General features: G+C 38.9%; 1 protein-coding gene across 1 annotated transcript in view; it reads right to left on the bottom strand.

Annotated features, from left to right (window-relative positions):
- The window catches only part of LOC122980390 (lysyl oxidase homolog 2A-like), a 32603-nt gene that overhangs the window by 3817 nt on the left and 8993 nt on the right, over positions 1 to 19793 (bottom strand). The window contains exons 4-13 of the mRNA XM_044348336.1: positions 11830 to 12038; positions 9334 to 9550; positions 7557 to 7740; positions 5187 to 5338; positions 4933 to 5100; positions 1998 to 2163; positions 1582 to 1822; positions 1006 to 1121; positions 714 to 850; positions 108 to 219 (exon numbers count right to left, since the gene is read on the bottom strand). Coding sequence (XP_044204271.1) covers positions 108 to 219; positions 714 to 850; positions 1006 to 1121; positions 1582 to 1822; positions 1998 to 2163; positions 4933 to 5100; positions 5187 to 5338; positions 7557 to 7740; positions 9334 to 9550; positions 11830 to 12038 — 1702 coding nt within the window. The remainder of the gene's footprint in view (positions 1 to 107; positions 220 to 713; positions 851 to 1005; positions 1122 to 1581; positions 1823 to 1997; positions 2164 to 4932; positions 5101 to 5186; positions 5339 to 7556; positions 7741 to 9333; positions 9551 to 11829; positions 12039 to 19793) is intronic.

Raw genomic sequence — 19793 nt, 5'->3', positions numbered from 1 at the left:
CCCAAAACGTTTTACTTTAAAATTTTGCTTTCATAAAAAAATAAAAATCAGTAACAAAGCAGCCTAAATTTCCACTGGACTTGACTCTTCGGTGGTAAAAGTCTCACCTATATGACAGTTGTACGTCCATATCCGTTGTCCATCATACCGGCTGCGGCACTTCATAATGTTGTTGGTATAATCTGATTCTGCAACCTCAAAGGTGGGATTTATCACAACCTGGAAGAGCACACAACAATGTTTAATGTTCATTTGAAAGCAATAAGTTTTCCTGTCACATTTACACACTATTAATATGTAATTCTCAGTATTGCTAAGGACCAGAAAATACAAGTTTAGTGATTGGCAGCAGATTGATGATGACAGAGTGACTGATGCTTTGTAGTTTTAGTCACCCTTGATTTCAGTTTAATTTAAAGTGTCTTTTAGTGGTGGAGGCAAGAGTCTGTCTCACAATTTGGACATTGCAAATGTAGTTTCTGCAGCAGGAAGTGCCCATCAGAAAGTTCCTTGAGTGTCCTTGAAAGAAACTGCTGACCCCACGTTTTAAGTTTGTATAAGAGTGCTCACAGGCAGAACGCCAAACACAAGCAGATGCAGACTTGTGGAAAGTGTTAGTATGAGTCTGAGCTGGCTGGAGATTAGACAATCTTTCCAGCAGCAGCAGATGTGCTATATCGACTATGGCTAGACTAGAAAACCAAATGTTTTACCTGGAAGATGTAGTCACCAGGCTTCACGTCTGTGATGTCGATCCACTGACAGTCGATGTCATGTCTGTAGGTATCCGAGCAGCCAACTGTGATGCCCTGTGATCCGAAGTTGGCACATTCGTACCTCTTCTGAATACCTGTCAGCATTCATATCAGTTTAGGTTTTGTATTAAGCCACTCAGATCTGTCTTAGTTAAAAACCAAACATTCCTCAGCATCATTGAATACACTGATATATATTTCAAGATAGTTTTACTGCATTTTTTCTGTGACAGAAAAGGACTGTATTTACCCTCGTCACAATGGGTGTCCTCCAGACAGAAACTGGCTTTGTGTCCCTCTGCCACTTTAGTGCCATTCAGACTCAGCAGGTCATAGTGGGTGAAAACCTCCATACTGTGGAAATGTCTGGATTGGACAAAGGGGGAAAAAATGAAACATGAAACAATGAAATTCTATATATATTTATATTTAACAATAACATGCTCTTATCTCTGTGCATCAAATCATTTTGCCTTCTTTCAAACAACTAATACAGTATGTGCCTTAAAGATTCAACCCATATGATTTCTAAATTTCACACAGTTTCACAAATACAATATTCCATACACTGCATTTTTCTCTGTTTTGTTTAAAAGGATAATTAACAAGATGTTACATATGAGTTTCCTGGACAGTCACGCTTTAGTCAAAAATCTTATCCTTATATTCCTATAACTTTCCCAGCACTCAGCATTTGACATCTGGCATTAGCATTAACAACATTCACAGCTGTGTAATTATTTGAAAATAACAGATCATGTTTCATACAGTCAGTCAGTATTAACCAGCAGCGAACTACGATCTGTGGTCCTGGTTGAAGTCTCACCTGTGGCATTCATGCCAGACCCAGGACTGGGGTCCAGACAGCGGCCTGAAGTCTGACATGCCGTTGTTGTGGATCTGGGAGGAGAAACGCAGAAGACGGCGGTAGGAGCTGGCGTCGGCTTTGTCGGCACTTGAGGACAGACACTTCTCCTCCTGGGCACACTGCAGCACGTACATGGGCCTGTCCTCCAGGTAGGTGGTCTGCTCCACAACCTGGGCATCCAGGACCAGGTCTGCGGCCGCTGGGAGGGAGAGAGCATCAAGGGACATGATGGTTTTAGGTCTGAATTATAAAATTTAAAAGCACTTTTTCCCTCATATTTCTTATTGTACTGAGCCCCTAAAATTTTCCTACTATAGCACAAGTCTTAACTGATGTAAGATTTTGATTGTGAACAGAGTTCTACAGTCTCTTACTGTGAGTACAGGAGACCCCCGCAGCGAAGCGTCCTCCTCCTCTGGGACAGTGAATGTGTTCCCCATGATGCAGACACTGATCCAGAGTCAGCTCAGTTCCTGAACACCTCACTCCACTCATCACCACAGCATTAGCTGATGGATCTCCTTCCCAGTACCATGTTTCCTGACAAAAGAGATGCACAGAAGATATATGGTAAATCATTCAGCTGAAGCTGTGTCAAGTCATTCAAAACAAATCGAGTCACAATTCTTAAGTCTTTAAAAAGTCTTCATAAGCAAATTGTAATTCAAGTCACAAGTCTTTCATGTTCCAAACAGCATCTTCCTGTCAAAATTGCTGCTGGAGGTAGATTCATATTTATTGTGCAGACATGGGAGTTGTATCAATCTTCGCATCTGACTCTTGGCAAGAAAACAAATACGCAAAATTTAAAGATAATATTTCCCTCTCCATAGACTAAAGTACATAAGTCCATCTATTTATGTTAAGAATAGCTGGAATCAGACAGAAAAAGATCAAGTTGCTTTGGAAAAGAAGTCTTGTGTGGGAAGGTTTTAAGCAGAAATATTATCTTAATTTTCCTCCTGCAGATGATTAGTCACACAGTAATCCTACTTGTCCCACAAGGCAAATATAATCAGAGTCTATCACATACACAGTTAGGGGTGCTATGATGTCCTCACGGTCCTGACTCAGCCTCTTTTCTAGACCACAGAGAGAGCTCATACTTTCCGGGAACTTCTATGGATGTGGGGGAGTCATGAGAAAGAAACTAAGCTGAGGGAAAAGATGGATATGGGAGTACGTGCTGGTGGGTTGAGGAGAGGGACAGACACACAGCAGTATAGTTTAAACTTGGTGTCATTTGTTCCATCTGGTGGTGGGACTCGCCTGCAGGAGTATTAAAAAGTCAGACAGGAAAGAGACTCCTGAGAGGATGATTGCCTACTCTGCTACAGTATGATAACAAAAGATAGACATTTATTATTCCTGAACCTGCAGTTAACATAAGAACTCTTATGTAATATGTAATTACAAGGTGATATGTTGTTTTGATACCTTGACCTGATTGTTTGACTTGGCACAGAATTCTCTTTTTTTTAATCAAATGAAATAGCTACTTGTAATCACAAGTCGACACTTTATTTCAGACACTGAATGAGAAAAGCACATTGTTAAAATGTACTTAACTAAAGGATGAGTGCTCAAGTACAAAGACTACAAACAAATGACATGTTGTTCCAGTAGAAGTGCATTACACATAATTGTCCCAAACACAGTTTAGTGAGACAAACATCCTCCACCAGATTCAGTCCAAGTTCCACTTATAAAACTCCCTGATGTTATCAAAGCACATCCTCATGATTCACACATAGTTTCCAGACCTATATCACTAGCTACAGCATCTTTAACCACACATACGCCACCGGGTTCAGCCTTAAAATAGAAGCATATGTAATAAAGAACACGAGGGAGGTCTTTAACTAAACCAGCCTGGACCAGCCTCTTACCTGGAGCACTGGGGTCTCCTATAAAAAGCAAGAGGTAAGCGTAAGCATGACGAGACCGTGACGCTGCCAGGTCATGCCACAGGCTTCAGTGGTGGAGGGTCCACTAAACTTCAAACAAGAAGCCAAGGTTTTTTCCCATCACTCCCACATTTGTGTCAAAGGTTTAACATGCCTGGCCTGCTTTCTGCGTTCACTGTGTGTTTGTGATGTTTATAAGTCAGTGGCATTTTTATTTTGCCCTGGGGGATCAATAAAGCTCAAGCTTGTTAGAGTGAGAGTTAATGGCATCCACTGACACGTACACACAGAGACACACACACAGAGGCATTTAAATGGCTAATACTGCCAGACTTTGTCCATATCTCACACAGCTGTAACTTTCATCTCCTGCACACTCAAATTCGAGGCCAGATCTCAATCTAATAATATAGGTTTACTTTCGCAGCTGCTAATGAAACTACCATAAGTTTTTCTCAGCTACTAATGAAGCAAAATTTAACCAATTCCACCAGGTAAATCTATTTAAACTTCATGGCAACTCAACATTATTCACAACCATCTCATTATCATGTTGATGCACATACAGCATATTGGAAATAGAAATGATGAAGTCTACAAAATATCAGTCGACAAAAAATACTCTGTCCTTGACAAAAAATTAAAGAACAATGGTGAAAACTAGATGAGATTTTCATTGACTGTGTTCAGACTCACGATGTGTCATCGAATATGACAGTGACAGTGTAAGTCAATAACAGTATATATATTATTATATATTATTTTGCAGATTCATGTTTTTAATGTTGGTTAATATGAGGAGAGGTCCACTGTATAAGACTAGGGCATCTAGATTCAAAGTGTGAGTGACTTACCCTTAAAGGGGACGTATCATACACATCTCCAGGTCTATATTTATATATAATGGAATAACATTGCATGTTTTACAGTTCAAAAAAACTCTTTATTTATCTTGTACTGGCCCTTTATGCAGCCCCTCAGTTCAGCCTCTGTTTTAGTTTGTGAATCATCATGAGGAGGAAGTATAATAGTATCGCAAGCGAAGCATTCAGGGCAGGCTGGAGCCCTGGCTTTTGACTTTCAGAGAGCATTTTACATATGTTCACCTCAAGTTTTGGAACTTTGACCATGTTTAACATAGACATCCGACATTCTAACACAATAAAAATAACAGAAAATCTCAAAAAGCATGATATGTCCCCTTTAAGTATATTAAATAAGCTGCAATGACAGTATAAATTATAAAAAGTTCAGTTTGACATGCTAATTTTGAGTCAGAGCCCGAACTACATCCAAAAACATCTCCTTTATACTGAAAGCCTGTGCAGTAAAGATAAGCTCATCTTAAAAATGATTTAATGGCAGTGGGTGTGGATGGCAACCTTTATTCTAGACACCTTACCTGGAAAGCGTGGTTGGCAAAGCCCAAACCCAGCTGTCTGCACACAACCATGGCCTCAATGGTCCCCCAGCTGTCACTGCACACTGTGCCCCACACCAGCGAGCCATTCCTCTCTGTCAGGACCTCCACACGGCCCTCGTAGGGATTACGGCCACCATTTAACCGAAGCTGAGGACAGAGAGGGACAGATATGGCTAGCAGTACTATGCAAATAAATTCAGTGTTTGTTTTGCTCTACAGAAAGAGATACTCACTCTATTGCGAAAGCCCATGGCAGGAACATTACACCTGACTGCTGCATCTTCGTCATGGTTGCAGCCCACAGATTCACGGTTGAAGGAGCACTCAGTCAGAGACTTTTCAAACCCAGAGCACTCCACCTCATTCATGTGGACCGGCCCGATCCCTACAGGGACACAAACACATCAAGCACATTGATTAATTCTCAGTTTGTGGAATATGTGACTGCATTCATTTTGACTAAAATTTAGACAGCTGGAGCATTAACATGATGTACATAAGAAAACATAATTTTTGGACAATAGTCATCTATTTCCATTACTGGAAAGAAGAGAGTTGATCTCTGGATTACACAATAATTTAGGGAAACACAGGCCAGTACTGCCCATTATTCCAGCAGTAGCCTCGCCTGCCTGAGTGTTTTTTGGAACAACGAGTCCATCCAAAGACAGATGTAAGATTTCCTGCTCCCTAGAATTACAATGCAAGGTAAATGAACAGTCAGCTATGTTAAATGAAAATGAGACACTTGAGGGCTGTTTAAAAAAAAGTAAAATAAAAAAAAGTCATTTCAGTGGAGCAGATTTTCCACAATAACATGTGTGAGTACTCCCACCATGCTGGTTCCCTTCCCATGTGACTAACCAGTAATGTCTCTAGTGATGTGAGCTTTGAAACTAAAGCCAGAGACTGAGATGGACTGGCAGCTAGTGGAGAAAAAATAATTCACAACAGGCAGAACACAATGCTGATGTAACTACACAGTTAGTCTGTAATTACAGACAGTAATTACAAGACAGTTTACTATGTATAGTACATTGAAATTACGTACAATAAAAACATTTAAATCATCAAATGCGTGACACAAAAAAATCACTGTAGGTCAAGCAAAACTCTGCAAAATATTTTGTATCCTTTATTAACTGAAATAATGAGGGAAAAACTACATGAATGAAAATAAAGGAATATTGTATATGAACTAACACACTTCAGAAAAACTGGTTCTATTGAATACAAATCAATATCCTCTAATTGCATAGTCTCAAATGCAAATCAGGGAATCACTCCATAGAACCATTTTCTTTTGTATTTTTAGTCTAGTTTATTAGTTTAAGTTTATTTCACACCAGTGACTTCTGAAAACAAACACCATCATCTATTTCAAGTCTATGCTCTGCATGTGGTACCATCTTTGGGTCCGGAGGTCTACTCTTTAAAAAATCCCCTCAAATAACCTTGTATACTCTCCAACAAAGAATTCCTCTTCTGAAACCCATAAAGACTGTTTTCTTTGCCGGAACATTTTGTGCACTTTTCTGTTTTGCTCTGAGAATAAATAGAAGACAATTGTTCCAACGAACATGAGTCTTATAATGCCGTGGTATATTGCATTTCACAGAATCAGGTTCTGGGCCAAGATATAAACATAAATGTGCTGCTCCATATATTCCCTAAAGTCTCTTTCCTATTTGGCCTGAGCCTCTATGTGCTGACTTAAGGTCTAGACTGATTGAAGTGAGACAAAAACAGTTGGGGATATAGAGGCCAAAGATAAGGTGGAGCTGGATGTCTTTGGTTTCAGTCTACACCTTTCATTTTGACAGCTGGGTATGAGGTTTGCTTGAATTGCTTAGTGATCGTGCTGTAAATGTGAAACGTCATCAGAGCTAAAGAAAAACCTGTGGACAGTTCAATTCAATGTAATCTCGAAGCAATCCCTAAATTTCTGGAGGAACTGTTGTAGCCTGTCTGTGTGTGTGAGAGTTGTGACTGTGGTCTCCCATGCTTCAATGGAGTCTGGAGTGTACCACTAGAATAATAGATTTTTTTCAGCGTTCATCAATTAATAAATTGCTACATTTTAAAAAGGAATTACAATGAAATTAATTACATGTGCAATTAAATACGACTTTAAAATGTCCACATAAAAAAGCAGATTTTTTTTTTCAGGACTTGTGTTTTCTCAAACACATGAAAAGTTGAGACAGGTTTTTTTAGATTTCTGTTTGGTTTGAAGTGGACAGGAATCAGTTAGAAAAACTAAAAGTGATGTCATGTACTTCTGAGAACCAATCAGAACTTAGCAATATTCAAATCAAAATTTAATGACAGTTGTGAGGTTGTTTGACGATGCCAGCACTGTCAATCAATTCTGATAAAGCATCACCCACACAGTCTTGATGATTGATTGTTGCATGTTTAGTCAAGAATAATTAAGGTTATCAAAAAATACTGAGTTTTTTGTGGGGGCATTATAATTTTTAATTAATATTTTTTTACCTGAGTTTCTTATTTTTCTGGCACACTTCAGCCTCCATACCAGTGTACCACTATATGGTGATACATTAAACTGCATCATAGCGTGACTGATTTGTAGATCATACCTTGTCCCAGTCTGGCGCCGGTCAAGGCCTCTTTGGCGCTGCCGAACCCCAGCTCTCGACACACCACAGTGGCAGCTTGAATGTTCCAGTTGTCGTCACACACTGTCCCCCACTCGCCGTTCTTCAACACCTCCACTCGACCCTCACCTATCATAGCTCCGCCTTTTAGACGCACCAAGGGTTGCTACGGAAATAGTCCACAAAAAATGAAAATAAGTGGAAATGGAATAACATTGTTATATAATACAGGAATAGTCCAGGAATTAGTGAAGTAATCTGGACATAATGACAATATGTACCAACATGTGACTAAGTGGGAAATTATTTTCAACAACATGACATAATATTCTTCATCTGTTATACCCAGAATAAATGTTGCAGCATGGTCAAAATAAAGCTGCAAACTTTACTGATAACTGCAGCAGAGATGTAAATAAAATACCAGTTAAACGTTTAAATTCACATGTGAGCTCCCTGGTTTTATTTGGTTTGATTTGTTGTCTGTTTATTTACTGGAATGCCATTGTTCAGTGATTTAGTGGTCCAGAGAGAAAATAGGTGTCTCCTTGGAAGCAAGTGAACAAATAAAAAAATAAACACCAAAAACATATACTGATATACTTGATTGTGCAAATGACAGATGTTGCGTATTCATCCATTCAATTGTTTCCAGATGTTTGACTAGAGGGCTACTTGATTAATAAACAGGAAATGTTGCAATCCCGTGCCGGCGCCATGTGATGCATTGATTATAAGATAGTGTTTTATGTTCATACACAAGTCTCTATTTACATTAGAAGTATTAGTGCTTTTTATAATGTGATAACAATGTAGAAATATATCTGCATACACAATAGATTTCAAATCTTCATTTGCACTTCACATATAACGATTTCCTTGACTAAAGAGTCAAATTCAGGAGTTTTTAAGAGAAGGCAAACATCTGCAGTGTGTCCAGTTACAATCAGACAGTAAGTAATATCAGTCATATGGTAGTATAAACTACTTGTTATGTCAAGTGTCTGTGATTCTGTTAATATTTGTCATTTTCCGGTTGCTCTCTCGCACGAAGAAAGACTCCAGATGGTATTTCTCTTAACAGAATATATGACTGTTTTCTCTTTTTTAGAACTACTCAGTTTTTCCATGCATCTGATTCTGCTCAGTCTAACAAAATCATTTAAATGCAATAATTGACCATTACAACCCCTTCACTGTATTACATGCTGACTGCATTCACAAAGGCATTTATTGAGTATTTTTAAATACAGTCTATGATAAGTTCTGTAGTTAAATCCACTTTGTTCCCAGGTATATTATTTGTCTATTCACATATGCCTTGAAGACATATTCCTGTACATTTATTGTACTTGTTTACTGTTTTACTGTTTTCTGTCTAATCTCAATTAAACTCCAGTAAGAACCCTGATGCAGTTTTTATTGCATCTGGATAGTTGGACTTCTCAGGAGACTCTCAGAAACTGAGTTGAAATCATGTTGGACTCAGGATTAAATCTTTTCTGGAAATTATTTTATTCTCAGGGTTACTGAAAAATAAGTTTTACTTTATTGATCCCCATGGGCAAATTCAGCCCCCATATTTGACTCATGCTAACAATGTTATAGCACTGGGTATCATGCAGAAACCAGAAACTAACTTGAGGCCATGTTGAAGGGTATTTGCAAGATTAAGGATACTTATTTACATAAATTTAGGACTTTCTTGCTGTGACAAGAGGTAACCACTCAGCTGTCAAAAGTGCACAATCTGACCTACCTCCACCCTGTAGGCCTTCCTGAAGCCAGCGCTGACACTGGGGGCAAAGGCACGTCCAGGCATACAGCTGACCACTACAGGCATGCCCTTCTCACAGGTGCTGTTGCCCTTCATCTGTATCTCCCGGCCCAGTTTGCAATCAGACAGGTCGGCCTCGTTGCCTGTGCAGTTGACAGAGAAGCCCCAGTAGTTCTTCTTGCGACGACTGGCCAGCAATCTGAGAGGGAATAAAATAACAGAGCCATAGGCATCATATAGTCATGAAAAAAATATTATAAATTATACTATATACACAATATACATAAGTATACATAACTCATTTTAGAGAGCATGACAGAGGAATGTTAACATTTTTTAAACTTTTCAAGCAGCCTTTGGTATCAGTTCATGCCAAAATTTGCAGACTTGAAACTTGCTTCATAAAGGCAATCCATCACAGTCAACATATGTACTTTTTGTCATTTTATGTTATGTCATTGTTGCATGGTAATACACTTGAAAGCATAGATTGTTTTGAAAAGTTTTCCACTTTGGTGTGTTCAAGTGCTGCTGAGAAGCTCCGACATCTAAGACGTAATCATTGCTCACTTTACGGCACTGCACACAGAGGAGTTTTCATCTGCATTATCTGACAACAATGAAATAATGGACATGAAGAATTTTCTATATCAAGTAAGTTTCACCTTCAGTAATTTCAAAACCACAAAGGTTTAATTTTGAAAATGGTTGGCACCACTGTAAAGTATTTTAAAACAGCATCCATGTATGGTCATTGCTTCTTTCATGCAGGACTTCACTAAGACATTAAGGAGCAGTTATGAAGGAGCTGGGAAATTGACTTTTTATTTATTGTGCATAATACAACAATTCCCTATGCTGAGGAGCACTATGGGGGTATTGTTGTCAGAATACCTTAACGTTCCCATGACTGTATAGTTAAATGGAAGTCATCAATTAAGGGTCATTGAGGAACCCAACAACAGTGGACCTTAAAGCAGGTCTGGGTCTTGGAAGAAGCAGACCGTGTAATGAAACCAGTATGAGCTACATTTACAGCCCTCCTTACAGCTTATACAGAACATGGCTTCAAATTATTTGCAATTTATGGTCTGTGAAATTTGAAGAAATTTGATTGAGAGTTTTTAATATAGTTGGACTGTTATTGGCACATTTGGTGAATAGAGTTGTACTTTGTTGTGCCAGCTAAAAGACAGACTGGGTGTGATCTTTCACCTCTGTAAAACAGTGAACCTTGTCAGGCCGTGACTGCAGTGCACACCACTCAAGCTTTGTGATCTAAAGTGGAAAACAAAGTCTTTATTGCTGGTTTTACGTATTTCATGCTTCCCTCAGTAAAACGCATCCATATGTAAGATTAGTATCAAATCAGCTGAGGTCATGGGCTCACAGCTTTAAAAAGAGAAGCATTTTTAGTCAAAGTCACCTTCCTCGCCTTTATCTTACCATATCATAGACATCCCTACCAAAGCCAGAGGCAATAATACAGGTACAGACACATTACAAATAAAATATGTGAATAAATGTATTTTTGATGTCTCTCTGGTCTTGATTTCACTGTTGTTGGAGTGCAGCTTTGTGAGCCTTTCAGAATATTGTAGAGGCCAACACTGACTAGAAGTGTATGATGAATATACTAAACACAAACTCACATCCATTTGTATATGTGTAAACGTCATTAAAGACCAAAGCAACCAAGATGTGTCCTTCTAGGAAGGTAGATAGCCACATTTGTTTCTAAAAAGAAAAAACTGGATGGATGGATGGATAGATGGATTCATGCATTTATATTTGAGGCTGAGCTGTTTAAGAGAAACATGTTTTTCTCTTTCGTACATCTGCCAGATCAGACGGTTTTCTCATCTGGTTTATTTTCATCTGGTTATTCTCTCATGTGCAGTGTTTTATTTTGAGCTTCATTGTTACAAGATCAAAATTAAAGACACAAATCATTCTAGGAAGTAGCTGGTTTTATTTTAAGCTACATATTAAACTGACATGACATGTGAGAGGGTCAGCAGGGACAATTAGATGCAGGCAAAAGAGCCACTGTTTCACAGCGTATTGGACTCTGTTGTTTCCAAGCAAGGCCCATCCTTCATCCGCTAAAACTTCCTCTGGCAGTGTTTGGCTTCTTGTCAAAAATCTCCAGGCCCAAGCCTGTTTAAACTCAGTGTGGAAAATGGATGAAGGGTTGAGTGATGACCAGAATAAACAAACGTGGTTATGTAACGTATCTAACGTCAGTTTGGTATGGTACAACATTCCTGCATAGACTGAGACCTAAAAGGAACCTACAGGAAATGCAATATTTAAACACATGAAAGTGTCTGTATAATATTCGGATGTGTGTTGTACTTCAGATGCTTTTTACACCAGGTGTAAATTTAAAGGGCCTCATATTAACTACGTTAAGCTGTAATTAACTAAAAGCTAAACGTTTATGTTAGAGTTTGAGTGATGTGCACCATTACTCACTTGTAGGGTCGGGTGTTGAAACGTTTCTCCGTAGGGAAGCCGTACATGCCACAGATCACCCTACTGTTCATCTCCGTCCAGCCCTCGTTACAGATCTGCCTCCACTTGCCTCCATCTTTCACCTCCAAAAAACCTTCAGTGATGGGAATCCTTTTCCTGTGAGAGTATGTGGCCCTGATCCTGACATCCTCCACCTGCACCGTCACACCCTGAGGAACAGAGCAGAGGTGATGTTTTGTCACTGTTTTGTCCTCTGATGGTAAACTCCATCTTGTCTCCATCTGGAGACAAGTGTTATGAAAGTAATCCAGAAGAGTTTTAGTCAGCAGATTAAATTCTTTGTTAGTGTTAATTTCAGCCTGGGTTATGATCAATCTTCAGTGACAATTAAATCTACAATGCAATTTTATTATGTTTGCACAAATTATTTGATTCCATTATATTGTAAATGTATTCTTCAAGTAGGGTAGTGATCTCACAGTAATACTGTAGGTCAACCTGTGTTAAAGATAAGCTGACCCATTAATCTGTGCTACTTTTTAGATACTTATGATGTTCTGAATAACATTTGTAAAATATTTTCCACCATAACAGATTAAATCAGGGCAAAAGGGGAATAGCCTACTGAAAAACTGAAAGATATTAATGGCAGAAAATATAAAATAAAGCTGTTGGTATCTTATAACATGACAACAGATCCTTTCATCTGCAACTGTCCTTCATAAATGTCAGCTTGACCCATGATCAGTGTTTCAGATGATACATTGAACACACTTTTTTTTAGTGCTAAATGTCAAATCAAACATATGGAGTCCAGGGTATTATGTTCCAGTGCATTCAGTTTTTATTCCTTCTAAACCATGTTTCTGCATGTTATATTATGCAACTCACAGTACTACCTTAAATTCTATCTTAAATTTTGTCTAAACTATACTGACATACTGTATGTATGTCATTGCTTAATGAACACATTTAGATAAGTAGTGAAGTGAACATAAACTCGAATGAATTTCCAGCTATCCAAGAGGCAAGTTAAATGATGTTCATAGGATGTATTCTAAACACAATACAGCCTATGACTCAGGAGAATAATAGTGTGCAGGAATGCAAAACTGTTTCCAAAAAGAGAATTTAACTGTGGCCTTTTAGGGCGGCCTTATATCCGTCGAGTTTGAACATAAGCCTCAACATAAAATGAGTCAAGGTGAAAAATCTGAAGATGAAGTCTTTGTTTAAACTTGTTAAGTGTAACTGAGTGGCCTTAGCAAGTTGGATGAATGTGTGGAATTTTTCCTCCATCTTTGTTGCGTGCTCAGAGTTTAGAGCACAGATATAACGGCCCTTAAGAAGTCTGTAGACAACATACATCACACTTGGCAGCACAGTTTCATTAGTTTACTGGATATTTACAAATGAAACTGAACTGACAAGCTCCCTGAAACAAGCCAAAGAGAAACACTGGTCTCTTCCCTGCAGGGAAGTGTGGGAGGAATCCAGGCCAAATGTCTCTTCAATGATGTCACACCCAGCATCTTGGATAATCCTGAATTATCAGAATTATCAGATTATCAGGTAGCATAGATAACAGGAGAAGTTAAAAATATGTAATCCAAGAAATTCTAATAGTAAATCGAGATTGTAAAGAAAGGCAGAAGCTGTGGTGAGCTGACCTGCTGACAGAGTTCAGGATTGGGGAGTGTCTGCGGGTGGTCTCTGGGCTGCTATAAAGGGCTGTAAAGCCAATTGATCAGTCCAGGGGTCACCAGTTAGCATCACGTGTCCTGAAGACCCCTAAATCAGGAAGGAATGGTAACCTTTGACCTCCCTGGCTTTATGGGAAAACAGCTCCCCTAATAATTCTGCCATTGTTCACTTCCCTCATTGAGCCAAGTGCTGCAGTTTCTTCTAGGCTGAATGTGAGGCTGCACTGAGAGAGCCAAAACTCTGAGCTGCTCTGTGGTATGCAATGCTGATCTCAGTAATTTCGTAACAGCCAGCTTATTTAACTCTGAAAAAAAAACCCAACATCCAGGCATGTCTCCTAGAAATATTAAACGTTTGCCCACAGGGTGGTTTCCTGAGATGGCGTCAGCCTGCGGGAATGTTCAAGGCCTCAGGGTCTCTGAACACTGAAGACTGCAATGAAGGAGGAGCAACGACTAAGTCAGACTATTTCAGCAGTGACCCCAGTCCCCCCACTGACCGCAGTGTTTAGAGTGGGTAAAAACTACTCTCTCATGAAGAGATTCCTGCTGGTCAGGGCATGACAGAGTGTTTTCCGTCAGCAAATACTGCCCGGCATGATGAAAAGGTGAGGAGATGTGATCATGATCAGGGATCTGAGGTTATCAAAACAAAAGCTATCTTAGTGTTTAGATTTATTTTGCTTTAAGATAGAATGATAAAACATAGCAAGAGAAGAATCACAGAGATTCTTATTTAAACACTTATTTAAACACAAGTGGGAATTGAAAACTTAAAAAAATAGAATGAACTTAAGTACACCAGATACAGAAGATGAAATAAAAAAAAAAAAAAAGAAAAATGTGAATGATCAAAGTGAGACCAGGTGTGAGTGCTAAAATACCAGACAAGACAGGGGGTATGAGGTGAGTGTGATGTGGGGCACTGAGACGGGACTGACCAGTGTTGCTTTTGGCTCAGAAGGCGGAAACTGGTCGTCTGAACGTGTGAGACTGAAGAGAAGAGGACAGACACCCACAGCTGGGATTCAGTCTCAGCAACCCCCCACCAAACCCAGACCATCAGACATAAACTCAGCATAATCCTGTTTGGCTGAGGCCCAAATCCACACACCAGTCACTTTTAGCACTCACTTGTAAAGTAGTGCAAGAAGATTCTGACCACAATGCAAGCAACATGGATTCATGATTATATTTTTTCACATAGATTATATTTGATCATGTTATATGTCTAAAAAAACAGTGAAAACTATAAATTTGGAAATTTGATCTTTACAATATGAGGTAGTACTTATCAAAAAAAAAAACATTTTACATATAAGAAATGTGCATGGATATCATCAGAATCAGTGTAAGCATAAATTGTGACAGCGAATCAGGAACATAAAACTAGTTGTAATGAGTGCAGGCTTTCCAACCTACAGGTCATATGGAGGTTATTTCACAACTCTACATTTTTATAAAGTTGCCTCATCTTTATTCCCTGACTATGGTTGTGATTCATTCATCCAGAAGAATACTTCTTTGCTGCTCAGATGAACTCATAGTTTTGTTTGTAAATGGTCAGTTACAAAAAAAGAAAAGAAAACATTCTTCATTTAGCTCTATTCAGTTGTGTCTGAAGTGAGCTTTGACCGTTACTGAACTATTTCCAACTGGAAAGCAAGCTTGTTTTTCTGACTGGGTCCCCCTCAGAATGTAGATGTGTGAACATGAGACTGTGGTCTAGCCAGTGTCTGACTAATGCTTCCACTACTGTGCATTTCTTCCGCTTTATTCAGCCTCCCAGCCCTGCTGCACGTTTATCTACACGTGCCCCTCTCATACCCAACCCCTCCTCCCCTCCTCCCCTCCCCTCACGTCCCACCTTACTAAACACGGCAAGTATGAACGATAATCACGCCAAAGTTCAGATGAAAAGCAAGAGAACAGAAAGGCTCTTTGAAATGACTTTCACATCTGCCCCACCCCACTTTCTGCCTCACTGGCCCCCAGTTTGCCTGACTGAAGTGTGTGTGCGTGTGTGTGTAGTTTTGTGCTTTGCATCTGGAATATCTATCACAGAGTACTGCTCCCGATATGGTAGTGAAAAGGAAAAGAATCCTTACAATAGGTAGGCTATAGGTATAATTCAACGTGCAAATGTTTAAAAGCTAATATTTCACATTTGAAATGTTTAGGATTGGCTACAGCATGACATAGCCCTACTACACATGAACTATCACCTATTAATCAAAATAATACAGTTTATTGCAATATTGTTCATGTTGGAGGGTGATTGCCTTTTTTGTTCACTTCACATCTACGAATTGATTAAAATATCTTTAAAATATCTTAACAGCACAGCCTTTAAAACTCAAGCCTAAGCCCTACTTTCACCAATAAATCATTTACATTCAAACATTGCTGCACATGCACAGGAATAGTTTGGCATTTTAGTAAAGGCATTAGATGAGAAGCTATAGCTATAGCTTAAAGTGACAAGGGACTGCAGATGAAAACTAGTTATAAGCTAACCCTGATACAGTGCATCAAATAGCAACATTTATGTTTAAAACCGGTCCCTTTCAAATAAAATAAAGAAAAAAAAAGCTTCAGTATAGCCAGGAGATGGTTAGCTTAGCATAAAGACTGGAAACAGGGGAAACAACTAGCCTGGTTCTTTCCAAAGATAAAAAAAATTGCCTACAGACACCTCTAAAACTCCCAGATAAACATTTTATATCTGGTTTGCTTAATCAGTATTTATGCAGATTGAAAAAATGAATTACAACATGTTAGAAGTATTAGTCTTATATACTAAACTAAGCTAACTGTCTCCTGGCTGGCTTCATATTCAATGAACAGATTTAAGAGCGGTGTCAGTCTTCATATCCAACTCTTGGCAAGAAAGTGAGTAAGTAAATCAAAATGTCGAACTATTTTCCTTTAAGTGCACATGGTGTGCATTGGACTGCTAAAACAGCACAGTACACCAAACTGGGGATTTACTTTATGTGATTGCTATAAAAACAACTTTGCATTTGCATATGAAATCATGTTTACTGCATTATGTTAACATTTCTCTGTGAGGCAATGTTTTTAAGCAATTCATGAACACCTTTCTTATCTAACATTTGAATAGTTCAAATTATGTAATTTCTGAAAGTAGTCTTGATGCATATGTGCACTACGCAATGATTGACATGTAATGAGTCAACACAATGTGTGAATAATAAATCATAAAGTGCAGGTTTAAATAATAAAAGTCTGGACTTTGTGCAGCCTAAAGGAGAACTGAGGCCACTGTGGGACACAGCTGTTGAACATGTGGTGGATCTGTCTGCTACTCTTAAGAGAGAAACTAGCTTCAGCCTCCTGACACCCATCAACCTTTTCTCCCCTCGATCACTCTCCTCCTCACAAGCCTCTTGCATACATCATGTTGGAGGCACATCCAACTTTGGCTCGGGTTTCCTTTTGTTGTATAGCAGAGAATGTGAGGAACTGAAATTCTTGTAAGCGGACACCGTTGTGCCTAATGGAGAAGCATAGCCTTTGTCCTGTTTAGATGTGTGAAGAATCGAAAGACTTTTAAGTGCAGCTTTCTGTTATTACAACTGGCCTCAGACATCTTTGTGTTGATTCTAGATGTAAGTGTTTAGTCGGAGTAAACATACTAAAGGGTCTTGTGGGCAACCGCAGCTGCTTTTGCTGCTCATTTTTTCCTCAACCCTCCAGGAAGACGATTAAAATGATGTACGAGGTTCTGCATGAGGTGGCGAGTGATTTCTTTCTTTACTTATGTTCTGATTTAACTTTACGTGAGCAAAATTTCCCTCTCTCATCGGCGGCTCACAATGTATTATGTAACGATTACACAAGTATACAGCAATGCAAACTTTCTGGAGAACCCACACACAGAGTAAATAACATGCTGGAATAACTTAAAGATGGACCTATAATTATCCTTAAATGACACATTACCCTCACTCATAAACATCTGGAAATCCAGTGGAAGCCGAAACAACAGGAATCTTCTAATTGAGGAAATGTATTTAAGATCCTATGGACACTGATGACACGTGCGGTGTGCCATTCCCATGTGATCAACAATCGAACACAGCTGAGTTGGTTAAAACATCCGCAAAAACAGATGATAAACAAAGTTTCCTGCCATCTCAGTGTTTGGTTCTGCTGACAAACGTAGTCCCTCCTGCTGACTGAAAGACCTCATCTGCCATCATCTGCCATAATCTGCCTCTGCGCGAATTAAACACATGCTAATAAATAAACAACTGTGCTGGGTTACACAGACAAATAAATGAAATAAAGACATGAAAGCAAAACCATGTAACCATCTAATAAACAAATTCCAGGAAGGGTTGTTGCAATAGTTTGGGGCATTAGATAATGCGTTTTAAAATCTTCAACGTTATTGATGACAGTGATACGGTCAGACAGGAATGTTTTGTTGCTGGGTCAGGAGTGTTACACAACTAGCTGACAAAGGTTGCAATGGCAAGAGACATAGCCTTTGTCTGCAGAGGTCAGATCAGCAGCAGACAGCATTAATGACGGACATAACTTAGACAAAGCGATAATTGGGAAGGTCAGGGGTTAAATGACGGCTCTGACAAGAGCTTGGACTGCCTGAGAAAGACACTCTGAAAAACTTTAAGTAATGTCTTAAGACATATAAAAATACTCTGCTTGGAACAATAATGTGCGTTTGATATGGTTTTTCCATTAAAAAGTAATTACTGCATTAAAATCCTTAAAATAGCATCAACTCCTCCCTCATTAAATTCCAGGGTCAATTAATATGCAAATATATTTCATTTCAGAGATTTAGTTGCTGAAAACAAGATGTCTCCTGCTTCACTGAAAAGTCCATTATCAGTGTTTGTGCACTGGAGGCTTCAAGTTGAATATTGGACAACGATTGGCTTCCAAACTAGTTGTGATGTCACAAATCATGCTGATTTTCAGTGAGCACAGAGAAACTTTCCACTTTCAGCAGTTTAATGTGAAAACAGCCTTCTAGTGTCAAACTCTGCACATATATCATTCTGCACAGTGAAGCTGAAACATCCAACTGAAGGAACAAGAAGAAAAACACATTTTTCAGAGAAAGGGGGATTTTAGATCATTTGTAAAGGCTGAATGAAATACAGTAGAAGAAACCGTGCCAAATATTAGTTCTTGTACCAAAATAACACGTCTTTGGTTGAAAATCTTTATATGAGTTAAAAAGGCAGATAAGGCAGAATAAGCTTAGACTTTAGCCTGTACCTTTCCGGTATTTAGAGAGACCGTTTCTTGAGTTAATTATTATAAGAAATTATGCAATGAATGTTTTCATCTGTGTATGTTAAACATAACACTTTATATACAGCATGTGTAAATGGTGTAAATATCAATTGATATATATTTTTATATCTTGTGGACCAGAATAAACACATGAAGAAGAAAAAGAAAAGGCAACTCATGCCAGTGGAAGCTGCTGTTTTCATTAATGACAGACTGATGCTTCCAGTAGACTATTATTTGTGGTTAAAGCTGAATTTGCCAGAGCTGCTATGGTCTTATACCATGTACTCTAAAATAGTCTCAAGATGTATCCCTCACAAAAACAAAATGGTTGTTATTTGAAGCAACTCTGTGACCTGTATTTCCCTTGAAATAAAATAAGAGCCTAATGTAGACACAGTGTTTGCATAGAAGCACATATACCAATAATAATTGCTTCTCCCTGTTAGGATTGACCTCTGCTTGGACTGTAGTACACACATGTGGTCAGGGTGTTAACTTTCCAGATTGAGCACAAACTGTCAATTCATGCTGTGAATAAACGCATTGAAGGAACAGTGTTGCCCGTTACTGACGTCAGCTGGAGCATGGTTAAAGAGGTGTAGCTACACCTTTTCCCATTCCTCTCCCCTGCAACTTGAAAGGCTTTGGCCAGTCCAAGGAAATATTTACAGGGTGGGGGACTGAACTGCAGTAACACCCCAGAGACCCCAAATACACAGGACAAATAGGGAACAAAATGGGTGCTGCTTACATACACGTCCTGTAAAAATAAGGTGATTATTAATAGAGTTCTGTAGTCCATTAGTGAACATCTGAACTTCTCTTTTCTTCTACTCCTCCATTCCCATTACTCAACTAGGCATGAGAAAGATACACAAGGATTTCAGATGCTTTCCTCAGGCGTGTTGTCTTTACTGAATCCAGTAAAAAACACAGTCACTGTTCTGGCTGTAGTAAAGGGACACA

Source organism: Thunnus albacares, chromosome 4, assembly GCF_914725855.1.
Source record: "Thunnus albacares chromosome 4, fThuAlb1.1, whole genome shotgun sequence".
Taxonomy (NCBI): domain Eukaryota; kingdom Metazoa; phylum Chordata; class Actinopteri; order Scombriformes; family Scombridae; genus Thunnus; species Thunnus albacares.
Note: the sequence above shows the minus strand (reverse complement) of the source record. Positions and strands in the feature narration are given on the sequence as shown.